Source organism: Sarcophilus harrisii, chromosome 3, assembly GCF_902635505.1.
Source record: "Sarcophilus harrisii chromosome 3, mSarHar1.11, whole genome shotgun sequence".
Classification (NCBI taxonomy): Eukaryota; Metazoa; Chordata; class Mammalia; order Dasyuromorphia; family Dasyuridae; genus Sarcophilus; species Sarcophilus harrisii.
This window is the reverse complement of record NC_045428.1, coordinates 524,911,645-524,938,615: the sequence shown is the minus strand read 5'-3', so window position 1 is coordinate 524,938,615 and position 26,971 is coordinate 524,911,645. Positions and strand designations below refer to the sequence as shown.

Below are 26,971 nucleotides of genomic sequence, written 5' to 3'. Positions count from 1 at the left end.
AAGAAGCAAGTTTTAAATCATAAATATAGCTTTGATTCTTGGAGGGATCTTTGGGTTTATATAGGTCAGCTCCCTCAGATGAAGAAACTGAAAACCAGAGAAGCTCCACCAACTATGTATTAGTGTACCTGTTTTCCCATAGTCTCTTCAACATTATTCCCACTTTTTGTCATCTTTGCTTGTTTGCTAGGTGTGAAGTAAAATCTCAGAGTTAAATTTCATTTTCATTTATCACAATGATGATTTTGAGCTTATTCTTGAATGGTAATTCATAGTTTACAGTTTTGTTTGCCTCACTAGGCTAATGGGAAAGAAAGTGACTATAACTGGAAGGGAGAACATGAGCTACTGGATGGAGAATCCCAAACCCTGGTCTGCACCTTTCCTTGAGTTCCACAGGTAACATCTAACACTAAATGAGGACTGAAATGCTTTGCTTCCATTTATGCTGTTCCTGTTGACCTGTTTGACTTCCTTCTACCTGAATTTTCACCCTGGCTATTTCCTACACAATGGAGAAAAGATGACCCAGGCACTTTGAAGGGGCATCTGCTTTTTGCAGGGACTTTGTTTCCAAGTTTTCCCCCAAGTGTGTCATCCTGGATCCAATGATACCAAACAACTTCTTGTACTTGATGCAAACAAGAGGAGCAGTGTCCCGTTCTTACTCTCCACTTTATACATGCTCTAGAGAGGAAAGCTTCTGATTTGAATGAAAGTTTCTCAGAGTAGAACTGAATTATAAGCCAGTGACTGGTATGGCTCCTTCCCCAGAATACATATATGCATATAAACTCAGAGACCAGGTATTATCACCATCATTATCCCCTGCTTTCTGGTTTAGGACAGTTAAAGTTTCTTGGCTCCTGCCATTCTCTCCTTATTATGCAATTCAGAAAATTCTCTTGTTTCAGTGGTCCCCATTACCCAATACATTGTGATGAAGTCAGTCTCCTACTAGAGCCATGTCACCTCTTTATCTAAAACTTCCATTTCTGAGCCATGAAAGGCTTTGGATCTGGAAGATCCAAAACTGGATCTTCAATACACAATGGAAGATGTCTATTATTATTATACATCTGGAACCACCCCACTATTTGCTGCCCTCAGATTGAGGGCAGTAGGAGTTGTATATGGAGACTCCCACCAGCATCTACACTCCTTCACCCATTTTAAGAAGCAGTTGCCATTCATCCACGTGTCTCCTTCCCAATTTGCACTGCAATGCCTGATATTCTCTTTTTTATTAGGTGAGCTCCCTAAAGGCAAGGACAGTGGTTATATTTTGTTTGGTTTCACCTTTGTATCCCCAGCTCTTAGCACAATGTCTAGCACAGAGTAAGAACCACTGGGTGACTCAGTGGATAGAATATTGGATTGGGGATCAGAAAGATCTGAATTCAAATATATTAGTTATACAACTTTTGGGCAATTCAATTTTCTTCAGTTTCCTCATTTGTAAAATGGGAATTAAAAACTGCACATAACTCTCAGTATTGTTATGAGGATCAAATGAACTAACATATGTAAAGCACTTTGCAAACCTTAAAGATATGTATATGTCTATAAAAATATAGACTATATTATATACAGTAGTGTTATTGTACATTATTATTATGTACATTATTACAGTATATATAATTTATACTATATCATATAATATGATCTATAAAAATATACAATATATTATAGTACATACTATAGTATGTATATTCTATGATATATTATATAATTGTTTTCTATTATGTTGCACCTATCTAGCATATTAAATATATTCACATTATTTATTTACATGGAAAATATATACTATAATACATAATATATTCTATTTTAGATATATCATTTTATATATCACCTATATTATATACTATGTAATATATAACATGCCATAATTATACATATTACTTTAAAGTTTATAAAGTGCTCTTATCTATAATATATACTAATTATTAATAAGTGCTTAATAAGTGTTTGCTGAATGATATTTCAATGAATCTTGGTTCTTGGTGTTATATATACACATATACATATATATTTGTGTTATTCCTATAACTTGCAAATTACATTTTAACTGGTGATATTTGATGCAAATATTGTCCCCTCTCTAAATCTGTGTTACTTTAGAAGTTTGGTTGCTTAAAAAATGCCTTTTGTGGCCAATCTGATGTTTCTAGCCACTCTGTAGTTAACTAAGCTGATCTTTGAATAGCAAAAATTACACAGAAGCCTCTCCTTATTAAGACTGACAAAGAATTTGGGCTCCCTAGGGTCTTCAAGAACTCTGGTCACTTGCATGTTTTGAGGATGTAGAACTTCAGTGAAAGATCAGCTCCCCATTTCCTTTGTGGGTCATTATTGCATAGTTAATAAGTACCTGGGATTTTTAATCTTATTTCATGAGAGCTATAGCCATAACTGAGTACATAAGTCTTAATAAGTTGCCTTTGACACCAACATGTTAAATGATTTTCCCAGTCATGCACCTACTGTCAAAGGCCAAATTTGGATGCAATTCAAATTGAAATTGTTCATTTAAAATTCTTTCTACTGTACAAGATTGCCTCTTTTTAGGGCTTCTTAATCTGGGATCTGTGAACTTTATGTTTTTAATATTTTGATAATTGCATCTCAGTGGAATTAATTTCCTTCATATTGTTACAGAATTTGTTTTATTCATTTAGAAAAACTGTTCTGAGAAAAGGTCCGTAGCATTCACCAGATTGCCAATAGGGTTCATGACAAAAGAAAAAAAAAAAGTAAAGCTTTCAGCCCATTAAATAAAGAGGCTGTTCTAATAATGGGCTTCTCTAGCAACTGTATAATGGCCAGCAGATCAACATCTCAGTTTGAGAACCTTTATGCAATATAACAACAAGAAACTGACACACATTAGAGACCCCAAAACAAAAGAAAACAAACAAAAAAACACAAGTTTCTCACTTTTGGGGATTGGGTGAAAATAGAGAATGTAGGGTTTTTTTTCCCTATAAGCATAGGGAAGACAATAAAAATTTTTGAGCAAGGGATTGCATGATCTAACCTTTCCCTTAGGAGTATTTGGGGAGGCTGAATTTTTTTTTTTTGGTAGGATGGATTTGCTAAGTAAAAGACTGGAAGCAAAGAAGTCAGTTGAAAAGGACTAAAAGCATCCTCATATCTTTTTCATCTTTAAATCTCATGATTTAAAAAAAAAATTGTCTCTACAAAACAAAGTATTGAAGCATGCTAGAATTACAAGATCAAGAAAAAATGTTATTTTAAAAAGTCACAGAGTAAAGGCATCCACATAGACATATATGTGTATATTTTAAATCATAATAGTTTTACTAAGGATTTGTCAATCAGCCCATTCAATAAGCATTAATAAGCACTTATTGTATGTCAGGCAGTGTCTTATCAGTAAGTTTCTATGAAGAAATAATTATTTTTCTCTTGTGAGGATATCATGTTCCAAATTCAGCTGAAGATTCAGATACTAATTTTGTATAAAATAAGCCTCTATGGCTTCTATATCTTAAATTTAGATGCAATCTAGGCTAACACCTTCATTTTGCAGATGATTGAGGCTCACAAACCCACTTTTTACTGCAATGCATTGTCTCACTTTTCTTGAAAGTCCCTGTAAAAAAGTATGTGAGAAAATAAGCAGATGGCTTTTACCTCTAAAGTTTTATGAAATTCTTACGTATGTAGAATATAAATGAATACACTAACAAAGAAATGTAGATTTAGAAGATGCTTCTATATAATAAGGGGTTCAGAGGAACATGATTCTTTAATAGAAGGGAATAACATTTAAACAAATATATACTTGTGTAGATCACGCATTACTAAACAGTAATTCCACTGCAAAATCTTCAAGGTAAATATGCCATGTTTTTTGTTTATGGGGATTATCCAATTCATTTCTGGAAAGATAGAGCCTAAGAGAAAGAAAAAATGATGAAATTTGTTGTTTTCTGAGTCTTGAAAAAATATGATTTTACTTTCTGTTGAGCATCATCTTCCAGCCTTTTTATAATTTTTTTCCCTTTCCTATATTGGAAATATATATTCAAAATAGTAAGCAAAAATTTATTTATAACATATTAATCCTCCAAGTAGTTTATAGGTAGAAACTTCTTTCCCAGGTGCTATTTTTAAAAAATCTTTAGTAGTACTTTAGTATCACACTTAAATCATCCCGAGTTTATTTATTTTTATAACTTTTTTTGATAATTTCTTTTTGTAATTAGCTTATTCCTTTTTTCTCTGCCATCATATTTCCTTCCCTCAGAGGAAAGCTAATGAGTAGTACAGGAAACATATTGTTTTGAAAGAAATAATTTGATGAAAGACTTTATTGAATTCTTCTGAAACATTTCTTTTATTGAATTAAAAAAAATTCACTTTCTGCATCTAGAGCATTAGACCAATTTGGGGATATGATGGAACTTATGCAGAGATTAAACCCTAAGAGAAATATGTGATTCTTTTTCTGGGAATTTCTACTAGATACACTACCACTATTTCTCCAGACCTAAAATTAATCATTTTAAAAATCAAAGTTTTCTTTTTCTGCAAAGACTGGTTTTTCAACAATGCCAACAAATAAACAGTTTTTAGATAACCAACTTTTCCCCTTGACTGAGACAAATAGACAAACACTCTAGATACTCTCTTCTAAGTTTGGGATTCACACACATATTGGAAATTTCTTTGGTATATTAATCTCAAAACCAATTTTTAACTTCCTTGATGTCAAATTTAAGTAACTGATATTTCAGTTTTTGTTTTCTGAACCTATCAATGCTCATGTTTGAATGTTAGCTGATAATCAAAATACTGGTCATTTACCCAAACCCTTCTTTGTTTTCTCTTTTAACACACTCACATACACATACACACACACACACACACACACACACACACACACACCCTAGTTTTTCATTAGGGTGAATTTAATTTTTTAATTAGGTCATACATCATACCTGTTATTTTCTATAAATGCTGTATTGAAGCAAAAGAAAAATGGACACTTCTCATATAGTTTAGGAAGGGCCTAAAATACATAAAATATATCTGTGTTAAAAGGGATATTTTTTCTTAGCAATATTGATTCCAAGCAATTCTAAAAAGACTGAAATCTCATCCCCCACCCTTCAGTTAAATATCGGTCATTTATATTAGTTTAAATTAGTTTAGACGCTTTTAGACAGAATGTATAAAAGACTTCATATCTTACTCAAAAATATATTTTTCTATAATAAGCTATTATGATTAGACAACTAATAATTTTAATCATTTAATATTTTCAAAATGCTTTTGATCCTTTGATTTTAACCTTGTGAGGTTAAGAGATTTTCATATATATATATATATATATATATATATATATATATATGTATGTATATACATATAGTTTGCAAAATTTTATTAGACAATTGAGGTCCACATATATTAAATGTCTATGATTATATTACTAATAAGTTATGGAATCAGGACTAACAGCCAGGTTTCCTATGTTTCGGCCAGTGTTCTTTCCATTATTCAAATATAGTGATTGAGAGTATAATTTCAGGTTACTCAGTTGCATGGGGCCAGAAGAGGATGATCTACTCCATAAAATCATCCTTAACTGGCTCTCTTGTCTTTTACCATGTTAGTGCTGATTTTCCAGTGGAGGAATAGTTGAAATTGACTGGAGGTAAAATCTGTATCAGTCAATTTAGCTAATAACAAACTGTTATTGGTTAACAGTTCTAGTGAAAATTTTGGTAGCTCAGGATTGATTTGGAAAAATTGGAATTTAGGACTTCCATAGCTTGTGGATCTGGAGAATCTTCATTTCCTACTTCCACTGAAAATTAAAGATTGGCTAGTTCTCCACTGAGAAATTGCTAGAGAATACTTAAAAGCTAAGAATTACATTGGTTGCTTTTTGTTGTACTTACGGAACTGGAGAAAAACTTAATTTTCACATCACCACTGAGGTCTGGACAGGTTTTTAGCTTGATATTTATCAAATTATTTTCAACATCATGCAATATCTGTGATTGAAAAATGCAACTTAGAAGCATTAATAATCAAGGTACAAAGGGTGGAGCCAAGATGATATCATGGAGGCAGCAATTCACCAGAACTTTCCTAAATTCCCAAGCAAACAACTTGAAAGTAATGCTTCAAATAGAATTCTGGAATAGCAGAATCAACAAAAGGTTGGGGTGAAACAATATTCCAGCCCAAGACAACATAGGAGGTCAGCAGAAAAAGATTAATGCCAATAGCAAGCCTTGGAAGTAACTTTGGCTGCTCTCAGTCCACAAATGATAAGAGAATTGGAGAGTTGGTCAGAAGAAATTACAGGGGATCATTTGCTGGTTCTGGGTTCAGGACCCTGTTACATTACTCATATTCAGTTCTAGGTTTCAGTCCCAAGGTAAAGAGGAGCACTAGTTCTTGCGACTAGAGAGGAGTAGGGGCTTTGGTCTCAGTTCCAAGGCTGAAAGGAACAACAGCTCTTGTGGGAGAGCAGGGTCTCAAATCACAGTTCCAAAGCCAGGAGGAGTAATACCACCTGTGGCTACAGGGGAACAAAGTCCCTTCCTGAATAAAGACCAGAGCACGGGCCAGAAGAGAAGTGACCCTACTGTTCAGAGAAATGCAAATTAAGACTTCTCTGAGGTACCATTACATACCTCTCAGATTGGCTAAGATGGCAGGAAAAGATAATGATGAATGTTGGAGGGAATGTGGGAAAACTGGGTCACTGATGCATGGTTGGTGGAATTGTGAATGAATCCAACTATTCTGGAGAACAATTTGGAACTATGCCAAAGGGTTATTAAACTGTGCATATCTTTTGATCCAGCAGTGTTTCTACTGAGCTTATACCCCAAAGAGATCGTAAAGAAGGGAAAGGGACCTGTATGTGCCAAAATGTTTGTGGCAGCCCTCTTTGTAGTGGCTAGAAACTGAAAACTGAGTTGTAGAATGGCTGAGTAAGTTATGGTATATGAATGTTATGAAATATTATTGTTCTGTAAGAAATGACCATCAGGATGATTTCAGAGAAGCCTGGAGAGAATTACATGAACTGATGCTGAATGAAATGAGCAGAACCAGGAGATCATTGTACATGGCAACAAGATTATCAAAATGATCAATTTGGATGGACATAGTTCTTTTCAGAGCAGTTCCAATGGTCTTGTAATGAGGAGAGCCATCTACACCCAGAGAGAGGACTGTGGGAACTGAATGTGTTTCACAACATAGCATTTTCTTTTGTTGTTTGCTTGCATTTTATTTTCTTTCTCATTTTTTCCTTTTTGAATTGTTTTTTCTTGTGCAGCAAGGTAATTATATAAACACATATGCATATATTGGATTCAACATATATTTTACCATGTTTAACATATATTGGATTACTTGCCATCTAGGGGAAGAGAAGAAGGGGGAATTGGAACACAAGATTTTGCAAGGGTCAATGTTGAAAAATTATCCATGCATATATTTTGAAAATAAAAAGCCTTAATTAAAAAAAAAAAAGAAGTGACTACACCTCTGTATAGAGGGTTGGAACTCTGAAAAGGTGTACTTGAATCCAGAACAGCAGAATACTTAAGATTAAGTACCTACTCCATGCGATATAATGGTTCTATAAACATATACTTAGAGGATATGGTGATGTGATGGCTCTCCTCACCATTGGCACCTGCTGTGCTGAATGTGTTGTGGTGAGGTCATCCTAGGGAAGGATTGGAGGGCTGAGGGAGCGAGACAGACTCTCTCTGCTACAGCATGCTCAGCAGAGAACACTTCAGGCTCCAGACTCCAGAGTCCAAGCTCCATCTTTGATGAGCCACAGTGGCAGTTTGCCTGCCTCCTTCATTTCTCTTTCTAAAGGCCAAGGACTTTGACTGATCCTGACTCTGACTGATCCTGAGGCCCTCCAGAAAAGACATTACACCTCTCCTAATGTAATACCATCTTGGAAGCATAATCTTGCAGAACTAGCTCTGAAAACAGTAACATGAAAAAATTGAGACAATACTCTCTCTACCCTAGGAACAATGTCTAACAATAATAGGAAGTAAAAAGTTAAGAAATAGGCTGTAAAATGAGCAAAAGAAAATTTGACCAAAAAAGTTTCCATGGTGACAAGGAAGATAAAGACACAAACTCAGAAGACAATGCTGTCAAAACAGCTACAAAGCCTCAAAGAAAACTGAATTTGACACAAGCCCAACAAGAATTCCTGTTAAGAGTTAAAAACAAATTTAAAAACTCAAATAAGAAGGGGGAGAAGATTGGGAAAAGAAAAGAAAACTAAGAAAATTAGGAGAAACTCAATGCCTTAGTAAAAGAGGCACAAAAGACATTCTACAGTCTCTCCTTATATAGTCACCTTTCTCTTTCTTCTGAAGTTGTCTGTGAAGCCCAGTTGGTCTATCAACATGCCAGTGGGAAATGTCAAGACTGGGTACTCAGTCCCCAATTTCAGAGGTATAGCTGTTATGATGGATTAGCAATTCAAAGACATTAGCCTTTCTGACTACGAAGTAATGGTCAGATTATTGCATTTAGTGATCAAGCTGAAAAATTTAAGAAACTTAACTGCCAAGTGATTGGTGCTTCATTGATGTCACTTTTCTATCACCTTGTCTGAGTCAACATGATCGAGAAGAATAGTAGACTGGGATAGCGTGAATATCCCATTGGTCTTTGAGTCCAAATACCATTACTCAAGATTATGGTGTCTTAAAGGCAGAGGAAGGAATTTCATTCAGAGTTCTTTTCAATGATGAGAAAGGGATCCTTCCCCAGATCACCATCAATGACCTTCCTGTGGGCTGCTCTGTAAATGAAACTCTGCAGCTCATCCAGGCCTTCCAGTTCACACACAAGCATGTGGAAATGGGTCCTGCTAGCTGGATACCTGGGAGTAACATCATCAAGTGTTCAGTAAGGAATGCTTTTCCGAGAAGCACTGAGTTGTTCTCTGTAAGAAGGAACGTCCTGCCCCTTTAACTCCCACAGGGGGCTTGTGGACTTATTTAGCTGCTGTCCACAGGTCAAGAACAAATATGCTTAATCATCCTCAAACTTTCTACTGAAAGGCCTTTGTAGAGGGAGCCCAAACAGTGTAGGGTAGATGGGCATGTCCTCTCCCTATGGATTCTGATCATTTAACATCATTCCTTCCTCCCTCAGAGCAGCAGCCAGATGGCTGAGCCTGCTTTAGGCCTTTTGGGTCTCTCTTTCTCACTCTCAATGACCAAAGCTTATATTAACATTGTTTGTACCTTAGACAATCCTTTGGACATGAGCCTATCAGATGTTTGATAACTCTATTAAACTTGTCCTAAGAGGTGGTGATGGGGGTAAGAGGCACAAAAAATACTGAAGAAGAAAACAACAACAAACAGAATTGGCCAAATGGGAAAAGAGGCATAAAAGCTCACTGAAAAAAATTCTTTTAAAATTAAAATTGGTCAGGTAGAAGCTAATGATTCCATGAGACATTAAGAAACGATAAAACAAAATCAAAAGAATGAAAAAATAGGAGAAAATGTGAAAAAGCTTATTGAAAAAACAACTGATCTGTAAAAACAGATTGAGGAGAGATAATTTAAGAAGTATTGAAGCTGAATGTCACGATTTTTTAAAAGGACTTAAAACAACAAGAAATTTCAAGAAATTGTTAAGGAAAATTGCTTTGAGATCCTAGAATCAGAGGTTAAAATAGAAATGGAAAGAATACATTGCTCATGTCTTGAAAGAAATTTCCATATGAAAACTCATAGGAACATTAGAGCTAACTTCCAGAGCTTCCAACTTAAGGAAAAAATATTGCAAGCAGCCAAAGAGAAACAATTCAAAATCTATGGAGTCATAGTAAGGGTCACAAAAGATTTAGCGGTTTCCAAATTAAAAAAAAAATCTGAAGGCTTGAAATTATGATATTCTGGAAGTCAAAGGAGCTAGGATTACAACCAAGAATTAACTACCAGCAAAACTGAGTAATTCTTCAGGGGAAAATACAAATATTTAATGAAATAGAGAGCTCACAAGCATTTTCTAGTGAAAAGATCAAAGCTGAATAAAAAATTTGACTTCAAATACAAGATTCAAAAAAAAAACATTAAAAGGGAAGATAGGAAGGAGAAATCATAAGGGGTTCAATAAAGTTAAATTTTTTATATTCACATGTGGGAAGATGTTTCTTATAACTTATAAACTATGAATCTTCCCAGTAAGATCTGGAGTAAAACAAGAATTCCCATTATCACCATTATTCAATATTGTAGTGGAAATGCTAGCTATAACAATAAGAAATATTGAGGAAATTAGAGTGGGCAATGAGGAAACACAATTATCATTCTTTACAGATGATGGTATACTTAGAAAATCCTAAAGAATCAACTTAAAAACTAGTTGAAATGATTAACATCAGAGACTCATTTGGCTGCAGAACAAGGAGGAGAAAGATGGAGATTCTGGGCTCCAAAATCGAGAAGTTGGCAAAACTCCTGGCAGTGTGCCTGCTTCTTTCACTCCTCCCCCTAAAGACCAAGGACTTTTGCTTATCCTGACTCTGGCTGATCCTGAGGCCTCCAGGGAGCTAGCTTGGACTTAATATTTTGATGCCCAAGGTGGACTATGCACCCTAATTTCACTGAAGAAGTCCCAGTGACCAAGAAATAGGGTGAGTATTTTAATAGACAAACAGGGAACTTACTTTATTAAGAGCTAAACTAGTAACTCTCATTTTCTATCTGAAATGGGGCAGATATTAGGAAAAGATTCTCCCCTACCCAGAGGGAGATCTACAGGAACCATACTTAGACTGATAAAGAGACAGGGTTTGATTGTAACTTGGGAGCAAATTGATGGACTCAAGAATACATTAGAATGCACATCACCTTGGTTCTTCAAGAAAGAAGAAATAAAGGCAGATAATTGGAAACTAGTAGGAGATCAACTATGTGAATATTATAATGATAAAGGTCCTGATTCAATTTCTAAGGAAACATCCTATATGTACAACTTAATACAATTGGCTTAAAGAATACCGCAAGTTATAGAAAAAAGAAAAGTTTTAAGAACAGCCACATAAGGAAGTGTGAAGAGAGAGCAGAAGAGAAAGGAGAGATTAATGGAAATACTGCTGAAGAGCATGAGGAGTTAAGTGAACTTGAAGGGCATACTGATTCTCACTCTCACAGTCCAGCTTCAACTCCACCTACACTTACAACCTTCTCTAAATCCTTGGAATTCCCCTATATTTGTTGTAAAAAAGAAATCTGGAAAATGGAGGATATTGACTGATTTAAGAAAAGTAAATGAACAGATGGAACTATGGGAACTCTTCACCCTGAACTTCCATCTCTTACTCAGTAGCCTAGAGAATGGCCTCTTTGGGTTATAGACATTAAGGATTATTACTATTCTATCACTCTAGATAAGGAGGATATGAAAAGATATGCCTTTTCAGTGCCCAGCGTTAACTTAGCTGAGTTTTATAAAAGATATGAATGGACAGTGTTGTCATAGGGAATGAGAAACAGCTCTACTATGTGTCAAATGTATGTTGCTGCTGCTCTTACTCCAGTAAGAAAAGCATTTCCAAAAGTAATGTTATTACATTACATGGATGATATATTAGGATGTGCACCTGAGGAGCAAATGTTAGAAGCATGTCTATAAAAGACCTTTTTTTTTTTTACAGGATATATGCATGGGTAACTTTACAGCATTAACAATTGCCAAACCTCTTGTTCCAATTTTTTACCTCTTACCCCCCCATAGAAACACTAAGGAACTACAAATTGCACATAGCTCCAGAAAATAATTCAAAGACATGCACCTTTTCAATATTTAGGATATGAAGTATACCCTAAGGTGCTTACAGTACAAAAACTTTTGTTAAGAATAGAGAAGTTGAACACCTTAAATGACTTTTAGAAATTGATAGGAGATATCCAATGGATGCATCCAGTGCTAGGCTTGACTACCTATCAGTTGCAACCATTGTATGACATTTTAAGGGGAGACAGTGCTTTAAATGGGTGGTTCCATTGCTGACTGTGCCTACCACCACAGTTATGGCGATTGACTCATGGACATCAAAAATTGTTAATGAAACTGATGCAGGACTTCAAAACCAGCAGGAATCATTGGAATCCCTGAGGCATGGTGAGACTGTTGCAGCACTTCAAAATCTCCAGGAAGATTGGATTCCTTGACACATGAAGCAATGGACAATAGATTGGTTTTAGACTATCTCTTGGCTGCTGAAGGAGGCATATGTGTGACTGTTGTTTACATACCCTCCTTCTAGGACTTCTGGAAATCTTTCACAACATCATGTTGATTCATATTGTTTGTTATATCACTACTTGCATGTACAATTCATATTTGTTGCACCACATTAAGCCTGCACCAGCTGTGGGAAGAGTCATCACTACTAGCCTGTGCGTTATTGCTATGTGCTTGTGTACTACCTCCCATGCTGATTTGTTTGTGCATACCTGTTTCTAATAAGACCCTTCAGCCCAGAAACCTGATAACAATATCTGCCTTGACTCCCCACTTCCCTTTGGTTTTTCATCTCTCTTTCTGAAATCAGGAAGAGCCTGATTCTCTCCTTTTTAGTGCTTTCACCTCCCTTCCTGAGAAGTCAGGGGGGGCATGATCACCCCCTTTTTGGGGTTCTCACTTCCCTGAGAAGTCAGGGAGGGTGTGACCACCTGTGTTCTAAAACAAAAGAAAGTGGGAGATGTAAAGGGCTGGGATTATGAAAAAGTTTACTTGAATCAGACAACCAAGCACTTAAGGTTAATTACCTATTTGATATAAGACAATGACTCTATTAGCATATGTTTAGAAAAATGGCCCTTATGCTGGCTCAATGTTTGATGTTAAGATAATTGTAGGCAAGGATTAGAGAGTGGAGTGTGACAAGCCAGTCTCACTTGGCAGCAGGACAAGGAGGAGAAAGGTGGAGATTCTGGACTCCAGAATCAAGAAGAGATTTTTGGCAAAACTCCTGGCAGTTTGCCTGCTTCTCCCCCTAAAGACCAAGGACTTTTACTTATTCTGACTCTGGCTGATCCTGAGGCCTCCAGGGAGCTAGCCCAAACTTAGCACTTATTACTGTAGAAGGCAAGCCCATCCTCCCAATCCCTGAGGCTGGCAGCCTAGGAGTCACTATCTCTCCTCTCCACCCCTCCATATCCAATTGGTTGCTAAGAGCTGATGATTACGCTTTTGCAGAATCTCTTGAATGCACTCCCTTCTCTTTTTGCACTGCCACTACTTTAGAATAGCCCCTTCTCATCTTGGGTCTGGAAAACTGCAAATAGCCTAGTGGTGGATGGATCTGTCTCAAGTCTTTCTCTGCTCTAATCCAGCTTTCATTTAACTCCTAAAATGATTTTTCTAAAGCATAAGTTTGACCATGTCATTCATGTCCCTCCAGGGGCCCTCTATTGCCTACAGAATTATATACAAAATACTCTGGCATTCAAAGCCCTTTATAACTTAGCCCCCTCCTACCTTTCTAATATTCATATACATCACTACTCTGTATAGACATTTATATCTATCTATATATAGATATACATATATATCTGTCTATACACACACACACACACACACACACATCCATATATTCTGATCCAATGACACTGGCCTCCTGGCAGTTCCATGAACAATATACTCCATCTCTCAGATCCTAGCATTTTCTCTAATTATCCCTCATTCCTGGAATACTCTCTCTCTTCCACTCTACCTACTGACCTCCTTAGTTTCAGGTCCTAACTAAAATCTCTTCTTTTACTAGAACCCTTTTCCAACCTTACTTAATTTTAGTGCTTTCCCTCTAATAGAGGGAAATAATACCTCCAATTTATCCCGTATATAGCTTGCTCTGTATAAATATGTCTGCATGTTGTTTCCATCATTAGATAATACTGTCTTTTGTCTCTTTTTGTATCCCTAGCACTTAGCACAGTGCCTGGCACATAATAAAGCAATTAATAAATATTGATAGTAACGACAAAGGAAACACAGGAAGAAATATAACAGATATCTTTGTAGATAAAATCAGTAGAACTTGATGAGCAATCAATACAATGGAATATAAGAATGAAAAATGAATGATGAGTTCCAAAGTTTTGAATTGAGAACAAAAGAGAAGGGTGGACAGTAATAGTAGCAGAAAGAGAATTTGGTGAAGAAAAGGAAGAGTTGGTTTGGATGAGGGAAGGGCAAGATAAATTTTTTAGATAAATATGTTTTAGACATATTAAACTTAAGGTGATAGTAAAGTAAGGTGATAGTAAAAATAATAGCAGCAGTCACAAGGACAGATGAGGTCTTCAAAGATGAGTATGTAAAGATATAAATATCAAACATATATGCATCAGATGGCATAGCATATAAATTATTAAAGGAAAATGAGTTAGAGGAGGAAAAAGTGGAACTATACTAGTGGGAGACATCAACTTTTACTTCTCAAAATTAAGCAAATCTAACAATAAAATAAAAAAGAAATTAAGGAGCTGAATTTTAGAAAAAACAGATATGATCAGCCTCTAGAGAAAACCAAATAGGAATAGAGAGGAGTATATTTTTCTCAACTATACTGCCCAACTATAAGTCAATAAAACTGACAGTCTAAATGAAATGGACAACTATATAAAAAAGTGTAAATTGACCAGATTAATGTAAATTGACCAGATTAACAGAATAGGAAATGATACTTTAAAAGATTTATCTTAGAAGAAGAAAGCCATATATCTCATAAGAAAGAAGCCATAAATGAACTCCATAAGAAAAAATAATCTCATGACCAGAAGCAAATTCTACCAAATATTTAAAGAATAACTAATACTAATATTATATAAACTGTTTGGGGGAAAAAAAGGTAAAAGCATCCTTACAAATTCTTTTTATGTCATAAATATGGTCTTGATACTTAAACCATAAAGAGTCAAAACAGAAAAAGAAGACAGTATATATATTTCCCTTAGGGAATATTGATGCAAAATTTTAAATAAAGTACTAGAATAATATTATAACATCATATCATGAAGAAAATATATTCTCACAAGACTGGATTTATGCCAAGAATGCAGAGCTAGTTTATTTTTAGGAAAAAATACAAGCATAATTGACCATATTTTTTGAGCTTTTTTAATTTACTTTTTTTAATCAAAGTTTTTTATTTACAGAACATATACATGGGTAATTTTCCAACATTGACTCTTGCAAAATCTTGTGTTCCAAATTTTCCCCTTCTTCCCCCCCCCCATCCCCTTCCCTAGATGTCAGGTAATCCAATACATGTTAAATATGTTAAAATATATGTTAAATCCAATATGTGTATACATATTTATACAGTTATTTCGCCGCACAAGAAAAATTGGATCAAGAAGGAAAACAACTGAGAAAGAAAGCAAAATGCAAGCAAACAACAAAAGAGTGGTAATGCTGTGTTGTGATCCACACTCAGTTCCCACAGACTTCTCTTTGGGTATAGATGGCTCTTTTCATCACAAGATTATTGGAACTGATCTGAATCATCTCATTGTTGGAAAAAGCCATGTCCATCAGAATTGATCATCCTATAATAGTTTCCATGTACGATGATCTCCTGGTTTTGCTCTTAGCATTATCTAAGTTTCACTTAGCATCAGTTCATATAAGTCTCCCCAGGCCTCTCTGAAATCATCCTGCTAGTCATTTCTTATAGAACAATAATATTTCATAATATTCATATACCATTACTTATTAAGTCATTTTCCAACTAATGGGTATTCATTCAGTTTCCAGTTTCTTGCCATTGCAAAAAGGGTTACCACAAACATTTTTGCACATGTGCAGCAAAACACATTGGTTATTCACTAAATAAAAGCAAATGAGCATAGTAGCATAGTATTTGATAAACCCAAAGATCCCAAATACTGGGGCAAGAATTTACTATTTAAAAAAAATAAAACCTATTGGAAAACTGGAAAGTAATATGGGAAAAAACTAGGCCTAGACTAACATCTCACATCAAATATGAAGATTAGCTTCAAAATGGGTACATGATTTAGATATAAAGAGCAATATCATAAAACAAATTATTGGCGCATGGAAAAAATTATGGACTGGTAAAAATGTTCATGACCAAAGAGATAAGAATGTACAGAAGACCTAAAAAGATAATTTTGGTTATATAAATTTTAAAGGGTTTTGCACAAATAAAACCAAGTACACAGCCTTTATCGCCCATTAACCAGAATCCAGGCAAGCATGTCATCATGAAATTGACATATGTAACTGCATGTTGTCTCTCCCAATAAATTGTGAGCTTTTTGAGGGCAGAGACTGTCTTTTTAAAAATTATTTCCCCCAGTTACATGTAAAAACATTTTTTGGTTATATAGGTACATTCATTTTTTAAAACATTTTCTTATAAATTATGTTGGGAAAGAAAACTCAGAAGAAAAGAGAAAAACCACAAGATAAGAAAAAACAAAAGAAAAAGGAAAAAAGGTGAACAGAATATATGTTGATTTATATTCAGTCTCCATAGTTCTCTCTCTGGATGTGGATGGTGTGCTCCACGAAAGTTTGTTAGGATTGCCTTGTATTACTGAACCACTGAGAAGAACCAAATATGTCATAGTTGAACATCCCACAATCTTGCTGTTGCTGTGTACAATGTTTTCTTGGTTCTGCTTGTTTTGCTTAGTATGAGTTTATATAAGTCTTTCCAGGCCTTTCTAAAATCAGCCTGTTCATTTTTTATAGAATAATAATATTCCATTACTTTCATATGCTATAACTTATTCAGTGATTCCCCAAGTGATGGGCATCTACTCATTTTCTAATTCTTTGCCATGACATAAAACAGAGATTGTCATTTGCCTTTCTTTGCATCTCAAGTCTGACACATAGCTGATACTTATATTTATTCACTGACTGACTGGTATACATGAAATATTAAGCAACTCAATGGAGTCCTCTAGTGCACTGAGTGGATATTAAATAGAGGATTGATGAGAGGATTTAAGATAAGAATGGCACATATGAGAAGGTATTATAAGAAGATTATGACCTTTACTAGTAAAGGAAATGCCCACATTGATGGATTATTGTTCCATAGAAATGAGTCAGTAATGTATATGAATTAATACAGTGTTTTATTCCCAGTTTTGGTTGGTTATTTCATTTTTTTGTATCTGTTAAAATGGTTAAGTTTTTAAGTAAAATTATTTGTAAACAACAACAACCCACCTGACAGCTCTTTAAAGATGAACACACACAAGTGTGAACAATTTTTTTATTCACAATTATTACTATTTTCAGATCTGTTCCATTACCTTTTCCAATTCCTAAAAAGGAAAAAAAAAGTTGTGTTCAATTAATGGTAAAAAAAAAAAAAAAAAAAAAAAAAAAAGATAATATTTGTTGAATTAAACTTAGACTTCTTGCTAATTAATTTTGGAATTTAAAAAGGCATTACTGTATTAATATTTGCTAATTTTGGTGATCCTCTATTCCATCATTGTTAATTAAAGTAGAATCAGTAAGATGCACTTCAGAATGTATTTTAGGTACAGTTAGATCACACAGTGGAGAGAGTGCTGGGCCTGAAGTCAGTATTCAAATTCAGACTCAGATACTTAATAAAAGAAATTGAAGGAATTAGAGTATATAATGAGGAAACAAAATTATCACTCTTTGCAAATGATATGATCGCATATTTAGAGACTCTAAAGAATCAACTAAAAACTACTGGAAACAATTAGCAATTTTGGCAAAGTTGCAGGATAATAAACCCATATAAATCATTGGCATTTCTATATGATACTAACAAAGCCCAATAGCAAGAAATAAAAAGATTAATCCCATTTAAAATAATTGTAGATAACAAAATATTTGGGAGTCTATCTGCCAGGGCAAAGCCAGGAATTATATGAACACAATTACAAAACACTTTTTGCACAAATAAAGTTAGATCTAAAAAATTGCAAGAATATCAAATGCTCATGGATGGGCTGAGATAATATAATAAAAATGATAATTCTACCTAATGAATTGACTCATTCAGTTCCATGCCAATCAAAATACCAAGAAATTATTTTATAGAACTAGAAAAATAAAAACAAAATTCATCTGGAAGAACAAAAGGTAAAGAATTTCAAGGGAAATAGTGGGAAAAAATTGCAAAGGAAAGTTGCCTAGCTGTACCAGACTTAAAACTATATTATAAAACATGTTCATCAAAACTATTTGGTACTGGCTAAGAAACAGACTCTAGCTTCTGAGATAAGAACTCATTATTTACAAAAATTGCTGAAAAAACTGCAAAGTGGCAGAGCAGAAACTAATCATTGACCAACATCTTAACATCCTATATTACGATAAGATCAAAATGGGTTCATGATTTAGACATAAAGGAGGATACTATAAGTAAATTAGGAGACTGAGAAATAGTCTACTTCTCAGATCCATGGAAAAGGGAAGAATTTATGGCCAAAGAAGAACTAAAGAACATTGTGAAATGCAAAATGGATCATTTTGATTATATTAAATTAAAAAGAGTTTACATAAACTAAACCAATGCAGCCAAGATTAGAAGGGAAGCAGAAAGCTGGGGAAAATATTTATGTTCACTGTTTCTGATAAAGATCTCATTTCTAAAATATATAGAAAATTGACTCAATTTTATAAGAATATATAAGACATTCCTCTATTGATAAATGGTCAAAGTATATGAACAGAGAATTTTCAGATGATGACCTGGATGGACCTGGAACACATTTACCTAGCAAATATTTAATAAGAGGATTCTTATTTAGGTACAGATTGGGCTGCTTCATGTGTGTCTTATCTTGTTTCCCTAACTGGAATCATGAAGTCTTTGAAAATAATTCTTATACTTACTCAGTTTTGTGTAATAAGATACTCAGGAAATACTAAATGAATTTTTAAACATTTTATTTTGCTTAATTTTTTCCAGTTACATTTAAAATAAAAGTTATTTTTATATTTGTTTTTAATATTTTGAGTTCTATATTCTCTCCCTTTTGGCCACTCACAGTTAAAAAAGCACATGTGAAGTTATGCAAAACATTTCCATAAAAATCAAATTGTGAAACAAAACATAGATCTTCTACCCTAGTGAAAATAAAAACCATCAAGAAAAATTATGTCAAAAATAAAGAGAGAGAAAGAAATAGAGAATGCTTTGATCCATATTCAGACTCCATCAGTTCCTTCTCTAGATATAGATAGGATTTTTCATTGTAAGTCTTTCACAGTAGTCATGAATGATTATACTATCAAGAATAGCAACATCATTTACAGTTGATCTTCTCAGAACATTGCTGTTGCTTTCTTTTTAAAATTTATTTTACTTGAAAAATTTGAATAAGAAAAAGAGAAAAACAGAAAAGGAATACAAAATAAAAGAGCACATTGTCATGTGTCCAGCAGAACATCCAAGAGGATTCAAAATATATAAGAATTACTATATTAATCAGAACTAGGCTCTGAAGATACAAAGAGAAAAGAAGATGGTCCCTAACCTCTTTTTGTTTGTTTTGTTTTTAAATGTATTTATTAATATTGTCCCCCATTATATTTAAAACAATTTTTTACATTTATTTTTTAAACTTTTGAGCTCCAGATTCCCTCTTTTATCCCCAACCCCAGTCCTCAATAAAAAACCACATGTAAAGTTATGTGAAACATTTCCATAAAAGTCACGTGAAAAAAAAAAGCCACAGATCTCTCACCCTAATAACAACAACAACAAAAAACCCTCTAGAAAGATAAAATATGAAAGGGGGCCAGGGGAAGGAGCGAGAGAGGAGCCAGGGAGGGAGGGAAGAAGAGAGAGAGAGAGAGAGAGAGAGACAGCGAGAAAGAGAGACAGAGAGAGAGAGAGAGCGCATAATCACTTCTTTTTCTAGGTATGGATAAGATTTTTCATCATAAGTCCTTCAAAGTAGTCGTGGATCATTGTACTGCTGAGAATAGCAAAGTCATTTACAACTGGTCCTCCCAGAACGTTGCTATCACTTTGTATACAGCACATTTTGCTCTCTTTGAGTTTATAGAAGATTTTCCAGATTTTTTTCTGAGAGTATCCTCCCCATCATTTCCCATAGAACAATAATTTTCCATCATAATCACATAATCACTAAATACAATTTAGTCAGCCATTCCCCAATTGATGGGCATTCCCACAATTTCTTTTTTTTTTTTTTTTTTTTTTTTTTTTTTGCCTTGAGAAGAGAGTTGCTATAAATATTTGTGTACATATAAATCCTTTTCATTTTATTTTAAATTTCTTTCGGTATTCATGCCTAGTAGTGGTATTATTAGATAAAAGTTTATGCATGAATTTATAGCTCTTTGGGCATAGAGCATATCTTTTGATCATTTATCAATTGGGGCATGGCTCTTAATGTTTTATTTGACTCAGTTCCCTCTATTTTTGATAAATGAGTCTTTATCAGAGAAAGTTTCTTCAAAATTCTTTTTACAACTACTATTGCTAACTGTATTTCAAGAGACTTATTCTAAAGAAGAAGACAATATGCACATACATACATTTATATAAACATTTAAGAAAAACTGAGGGGAAATCCGTTAATCAATTAGATTATATTGAGTGCCTACTATGTGCCAGGAATTATGTTTTGGACAAGGAATATAGGTACAAAGAATAAAACAATCCCTACTTTCAAATTTATATTTTAATGAAGATAAGAAGCACATAAAGAATATAAGCAAATATAAATATAAATTAAAATACAGATATATTCAAACAAGTACAAGGTAGTTTGGGAGGGAGGGAACTTGCAATTGAACAGATCAAGAAAGGCGTCATGTAAAAAATAATGCTTAAGCTTTGGTATGAAGGTGGGATAGCCAATGCAAAGGTGGGAAAGTCAATGAGTGGGATGATCCTGTCTTCTCCTTTGACAAAAGGATGTCAAATTGTTTTGAGATGAAGAGGATGGGAGGCAAGAGAGTTCTTGTCAATTAATCTCAAATTTTTAGTAATTGAGGCAATTTCCTCAGCTGAAAGAAGTTGCTTTCTTAGATAATGGTTATGAGGGTTGAGCAGCAGTGATGGTCTGTAAGATTTCACTACTTCCAGGATTTTTGTGTTCATTTGTCTGTTGGTAACAGTTGTTTAGCAGTTGTCCCTGGTGGTGATGAGAAAGGTAGTCCCCTTTTCTACCGTGATACACCACCCTTTCATCCTTTCCTATTATGGCTGTAGGGGCTGGGCTAGGTTGGAAGCTGTTCTGATGATTTGGGGAATGCTGCTATTCCTAATGCTCTTGGATTCAGGATCCAGAGATTTTTCAATTGGGTTGAAAAGATAGTTTGGGGTCATCTTTCTCTGTCTCTCTCTGTCTCTCTCTGTCTCTCTGTCTCTCTCTCTCTCTCTCTCTCTCTCTCTCTCTATATATATATATATATATATATATATATATATATATATGTATGTATGTATAAAACATATGTGTGTATGTATATATCTGTGAGTTATCTGTATAGAGAAGATAATTAAAATCAAAGGATCCAATAAGTAACACCAAGAGAGAAAATAAAGAGGGAGAAGAGGGTCTGGGATACTACTTTGGGGAATTATCATAGTTAAAAGGTTACTTAGCAAATGAGTTTGGGAAGGAAAAGTCAGACAGCTAGAAGGTGAATTAGAACTGAATTGTGTCCTAATAATCCAGAGAGGAAAGACTATTACATGAAATAGGTTTGAGAAGAATGAGTACTAAGACTATCAGAATGGCAATTAGAATATTTCTCATAATTTTGGAGAGAAGTTTCAGTTTTCTAATGAGGTTGTACAGGTTGAGGGTGTGAGTACTGAATGTAGATGATTTTTTACAAGAAGTTTGGCTGATAAAGGAAGGAGGGATATAGTTCATTGTCAGAGATTGGAGGAAAGGAAAACAGAAGACAAAGGATGTCAAATTGTTTTGAGATGAAAAGTATGGGAGGCAAGAGAGTTTTTGTCAAATAATTTCAAATTTTTAGTAATTAAGAGACAATTTCCTCAGCTGAAAAAAAGGATAAGGGAGGAAGTATGGGAGACTTGAGGAGGAAAGAAAATGTTTGGAATAGTTTTTGGAAAGAATCATATAGAAAATCAGTTACTTCCTTGCCACGTAAGAGTCTAGGCGAATTTAGATAACATGAATTTGTAACATACCCAATCAGTATGACTGGACTTCCTACACTTTCATTCAACCGCTCATGGGTAGAAGTGGAGAAGGTGGATGGTAAGAGTAATTTATAGCTGAAGTTTAGCAAGAAAAGAGCAGCAGTCTGACCAAAAAATATAAGGAATCTTATTTGGATGTCTAATGAGTTAATGTTATACACTCAAAAGCAGAGTATCTCCAGAGAGATTAAACAAAAAGCAAATGGACCTACATGTACCAAAAATACTTATAGCAGTTCTTTTCTGAGGACAAAGAATTGGAAATTGAGGGGATACCCATCAATTGGGGAATGGCTGATGTGATTAAGTATATGTGATTATGATGGAATACTATTGTGCTATACGAAATGATGAGCAAGATGCTCTCAGAAAAACCTAAAAAGACTTCCATAAACTGATGCAAAGTGAAATATACTGTGTATAAAGTAACAACAATATTGTTAGGTGATCTACTATGAATGACATAACTATTTTCAGCATTACAACAATTCAATACAACTTGAAAGACTTATGATGAAAAACTCAAAGAAAAATGATAGGTATGATGTAGATTGAGGAATATTTTTTTATTTTATTTTTCTTGAGGGGTTTTTTGGTTTATGTTTTCCTTCACAACATGACTATTATGGAAATGTTTTACATGACTATACATGTCTAATCTATTACCTTTCCAAGGTAAATGGGAATTGGGAGAAGTCAAGGGGAGCAACATTTACAATATTATTATTGTCATACACGTTGTTCTCTTGGTCCAGTTAACTTCATTTTGTACATATGGTTTCCCAAATTTTTTAAAAATCAACTCTTTCATAATTCCTAAGGACACAGTAATATTCCATTACAGTTATTACTATATTTTGATCAGTCAATTCACAATTCATGGGCACTCCTTTTGTTTCTAGTTTTTTGTTACAACAAAGAGCTACTAGAAATCTTTTTGTGTGAATGTATGTACTATAGAGCAGCATAGTGAATATAAGGCTAGCCTTAGCATTTTAATACCAATTACAAATACCAATCACTGACACATAATTAACTCTGTGATCATGGGAAAATTATTTAACCCCTTTAACTCCTTAACTACAGGCAGACCCTAAGTGGCAGATGAGTTCGTATATATTGGCTAAAGCAATGTTCTTATCATTATTTCTCTTCATGAACAAAATCAATTAACTAAAAATTTTTAGCTATGTATACTAGATATAATACATGTTCATATATACATATACACATACATGAACTCACGTAGACATAGAACATATCTGTAACCAAATTCAAATTACCTTCAATTATTTTAAATATACTCACCTCGAATTGAATGAATAATGATGGAAGATATCTTCAGTGTCTTAGATTGAGGGACAGCCCAAAGGTACTTGTTCTTTATCAGGGCAAAATATTCAATGTATCTTCTCTGTAATATAAGGGAAAAGTCCATGTAAGTGAAGAGGTGTAAAATAGACATTCCAGTTTCTCTGCAATTAATTTAAGTGTTAACAAACATTTATAGAGCAAATACCTTGAAATTTTTGTAACAAGGGCAATGGGATGTTACAAAGAAGATAGCCTTTGCTATTTATTTATGTTCAATGGGAGAGATAAGAAGCTAAACGTAAGTGAAAAATATATTTAACATGTTGTTTTTCATCCTTCATTCTTTTTTTGTTTGGCTGAGACAATTGGGGTTAAATGATTTGCCCAGGGTCACACAGCTAGGAAGTGTTAAGTGTCTGAGGTCAAATTTGAATTCAGATCCTTCTGACTTCAGGACTGGTGCTCTATTCACTGTACCACCTAGTTGCCCCTCATCCTTCATTCTTAAAGAGGACCAATGACATCAGAAGGGTGATATATTGACTTACCATGAATTGAATTTAAATGAGACAGTTGTGTAAAGTTGTCAGCTTCACTCTCTACTCCAGAGTCATCAAAGACTAGTGACAAGACCTAAGTCAAGATGATTGATGATGGCTTGAAATGCAGTGGATGACCTTGGCATTTCTAAATTAAAGTCTTTTCTAGACCTCAGTTTATCTGTGGCAATACTCATTCAATGTCTAAAGGCTAGGTAAGAATTGATATAAAAGATGGCCTAATTAACCATCACAAAAATATCACCCAAGGTGGGGAGACCCCCAAGTTTCTGGCCAGAACAGAAAATAACTGCTATTTACACTCATTCTAAACCATTGGAGTTAGCTATGGAGCTAGTATGAAGCTAGTCAAGTAGCTTCATACTATATCAAAAGAAAAATGGGAGTATATACACAACTAATTATATGATAGGTAAGGCTCGCTCACTAAAATGTTTGGAATGATGGAGTCAGTAGAATTAGCCTGAAAATACTTTGAGGAGCTAAATGGTGAGCAAAGTTTTGAAGAAGAGATGGTTAAATAAAGATGAGAAGGTTCTCTTAAGAATATGAAACTGTGTAATTAGAAATTTAAGAAAGGGGGTAAGGCATTTTGAAAAGCAAATATTACTTCCTAATTCTTCCCCCTGTCTACAATGTTTCTATGATGATTTCATTCTGTCAGTCCAGCATAGAGAACTTAGAATTCTTTCCCTCACCCTGAATCCTGCTTTCACCCTCAGTATCTGTTCTACTAGTGATAACCATTCATGGATCCATTTAATCACAGAGATCTCAGCACTCACATGAGGGAACACTAGTAACTTATCCCTTCCATATTGTTGCAGTACCCCCATGATCTGGAAAATCCCCATGAAATTTTTTGTCCTTCCATACCAGAAAATAAGTCTGAATTTTGGGAATAAAAGATAAAAGATAAAATATACTAATTATACATGTATTTTATGTACTTTAAAAAAGAAATTATTATTTATTGGGAAGTACCTGTGTGAATTCACTCCTTTTATTTTTTTTTTCTTAACAGTAATTTATTTTCCATTAGCAATTATACTATCATATCCAGTAAGGTATAGAATCTTTAGAAATTACTCTGATATCTTTTGTGACAATAACCCAACCATATCACTTTATTTTTTAAAATTTTTTCCATAGAACTTTAAAATATGATTCTTAGAAAGTAGAAGATAGGCTATATATTCTAAGGAAAACTTGTCACAGAAGTCACCAAAAATAAATTTTTAAAAGCCTCAAGAATTCTCTAACTTGCCACAGTCAAAGAGAGTGAAGATTACTGCTATCTCTTATCTTGCAAGAAATTATTAAATTCACTAATTATATTGAATTTCTAAGAGATAAAAGTAATTTTTAATTTTTTTATTTATTTTAATACAATAATAATTTTTTAAAAAGTTACTTTTTGTGACCCCTTTCCTAGAAAACTTATTCTTTCCTTAAAAGCTCACCTGTGAAGGAGTCTCTACTCCTTGATATTTGGAGCTAGAAGCTGTATCTGTTCTTCTCTTTCCAAAATATTCTAGGGATTCCTTTAGAAAAAAATGAAAAACTCAAACAAGACTCAACTAGGTAGCAAATAGTTTTCAATATTTTTTTTACTTAATTTCCTCATCAAAACTCACCTAAGGTTTCTAATGGAACTAATGACACCTTTATTACTCTGGTCAATATTGTTTGGGCTGAGATTATCTGAATTTGGAATTTCAGAGCACACATGTTTGATGAGGCATATTGAATCTTTATCTTTCTTCTTACTTTGTCTCATTTAGAAATCATTTAATCCATATATTTTTGTAAATGTCACAATAAGAATCTTAGGATCAGCATTAACTTTGGTTTACATAGTACCTATAAGGATGTCTAAAGAGCTTCATATATTTAATTTTGTATTTAATTAGTTTTAATGTCATCTTTTATGTTATAAGGGAGGCAAGCTATTATTCTCATTTCCCTGAAGAGAGGATTTTCTAAATTCAACAAACAGGAGAATTTAGAATATAATTCACATGTTCTGGCAACTGTTTCCTCACTGAGAGAAAGGGATTGATCTCTCCAAAGAAAAATCCCATTCAAGCACCATAGAATCATAGGCCTAAAGGCAGGCATCAGGGGAAATATTAAGAGAGAGCTGGCTTTGGAATCAGTAAAATATGGCAGTTCGATGGTACCATAGTGCACAAAGCTTTGAAGACAGAACAACATTCAAATTTGGTATCCCACACTTACCGATTAGCTTATCTTAGATAATTCACTTAAGTTCCATTTCTTTAAATTTTTTCATCTGTAAATGGGTACAGCATTTTTCAGGGTTGTTGTGGAGATAAAATGAGGTAATTTTGTCACCAGCTACGAGGACATTGTTTCTATTCTAAATTCTGCTGTTTATTTGTTGAATTTAGACACATACCCTCCCCAGTGAAAAGAAAATAATGGCTCATAACCTTCCCAGGATTAAAAGATCATATCAAGACTAACATAAAATCCTTAGCACAGTGCCTGGCATTTAGTTGGCACTAGTTAAATGATAACAATGATGATAATCATAGTGATGATATAGGTTCAAGACCTCACCATGACACATATTAAAATCACTTAATTTCTCAGTGTCCTAGGCAAATCTTTAAAACTAATAATTGTAAAGCAAGACCAATTTTCATTGGTAGATGAAATTTATTCACTAGGAAATCCTTGTACCAATGAAATTATAGGTTTAGTTTTTTGTTTTTTTTTTAAAGGATCTTAAGAGTTGAAAGGTACCTTTGACATTATTGTATATTCAACCTCCCATTGCAGTACTACAACTCAAATAGTCATCTTAATAGTGTCTAATTTCTTTCAA

At 34.0% G+C, this 26,971-nt stretch overlaps 1 protein-coding gene and 1 pseudogene across 2 annotated transcripts in view; one reads left to right on the top strand and one right to left on the bottom strand.

Moving 5' to 3' along the window:
* Nucleotides 1-3,707: 3,707 nt before the first annotated feature.
* Nucleotides 3,708-26,971, bottom strand: part of LOC100929397 (phosphatidylinositol 3,4,5-trisphosphate 3-phosphatase TPTE2-like) — a 74,374-nt gene continuing 51,110 nt past the window's right edge. The window contains exons 15-20 of one of the 2 annotated variants that reach the window (XM_031961972.1): nucleotides 25,581-25,661; nucleotides 23,552-23,657; nucleotides 17,272-17,369; nucleotides 5,934-6,029; nucleotides 4,971-5,041; nucleotides 3,708-3,923 (exon numbers count right to left, since the gene is read on the bottom strand). In XM_031961972.1, coding sequence (XP_031817832.1) covers nucleotides 3,821-3,923; nucleotides 4,971-5,041; nucleotides 5,934-6,029; nucleotides 17,272-17,369; nucleotides 23,552-23,657; nucleotides 25,581-25,661 — 555 coding nt within the window. In that variant the 3' untranslated portion in view covers nucleotides 3,708-3,820. The remainder of the gene's footprint in view (nucleotides 3,924-4,970; nucleotides 5,042-5,933; nucleotides 6,030-17,271; nucleotides 17,370-23,551; nucleotides 23,658-25,580; nucleotides 25,662-26,971) is intronic. The other variant, XM_031961971.1, reaches the window with a different exon arrangement.
* On the top strand, nucleotides 8,436-9,138 carry LOC111719840 (annotated as a pseudogene).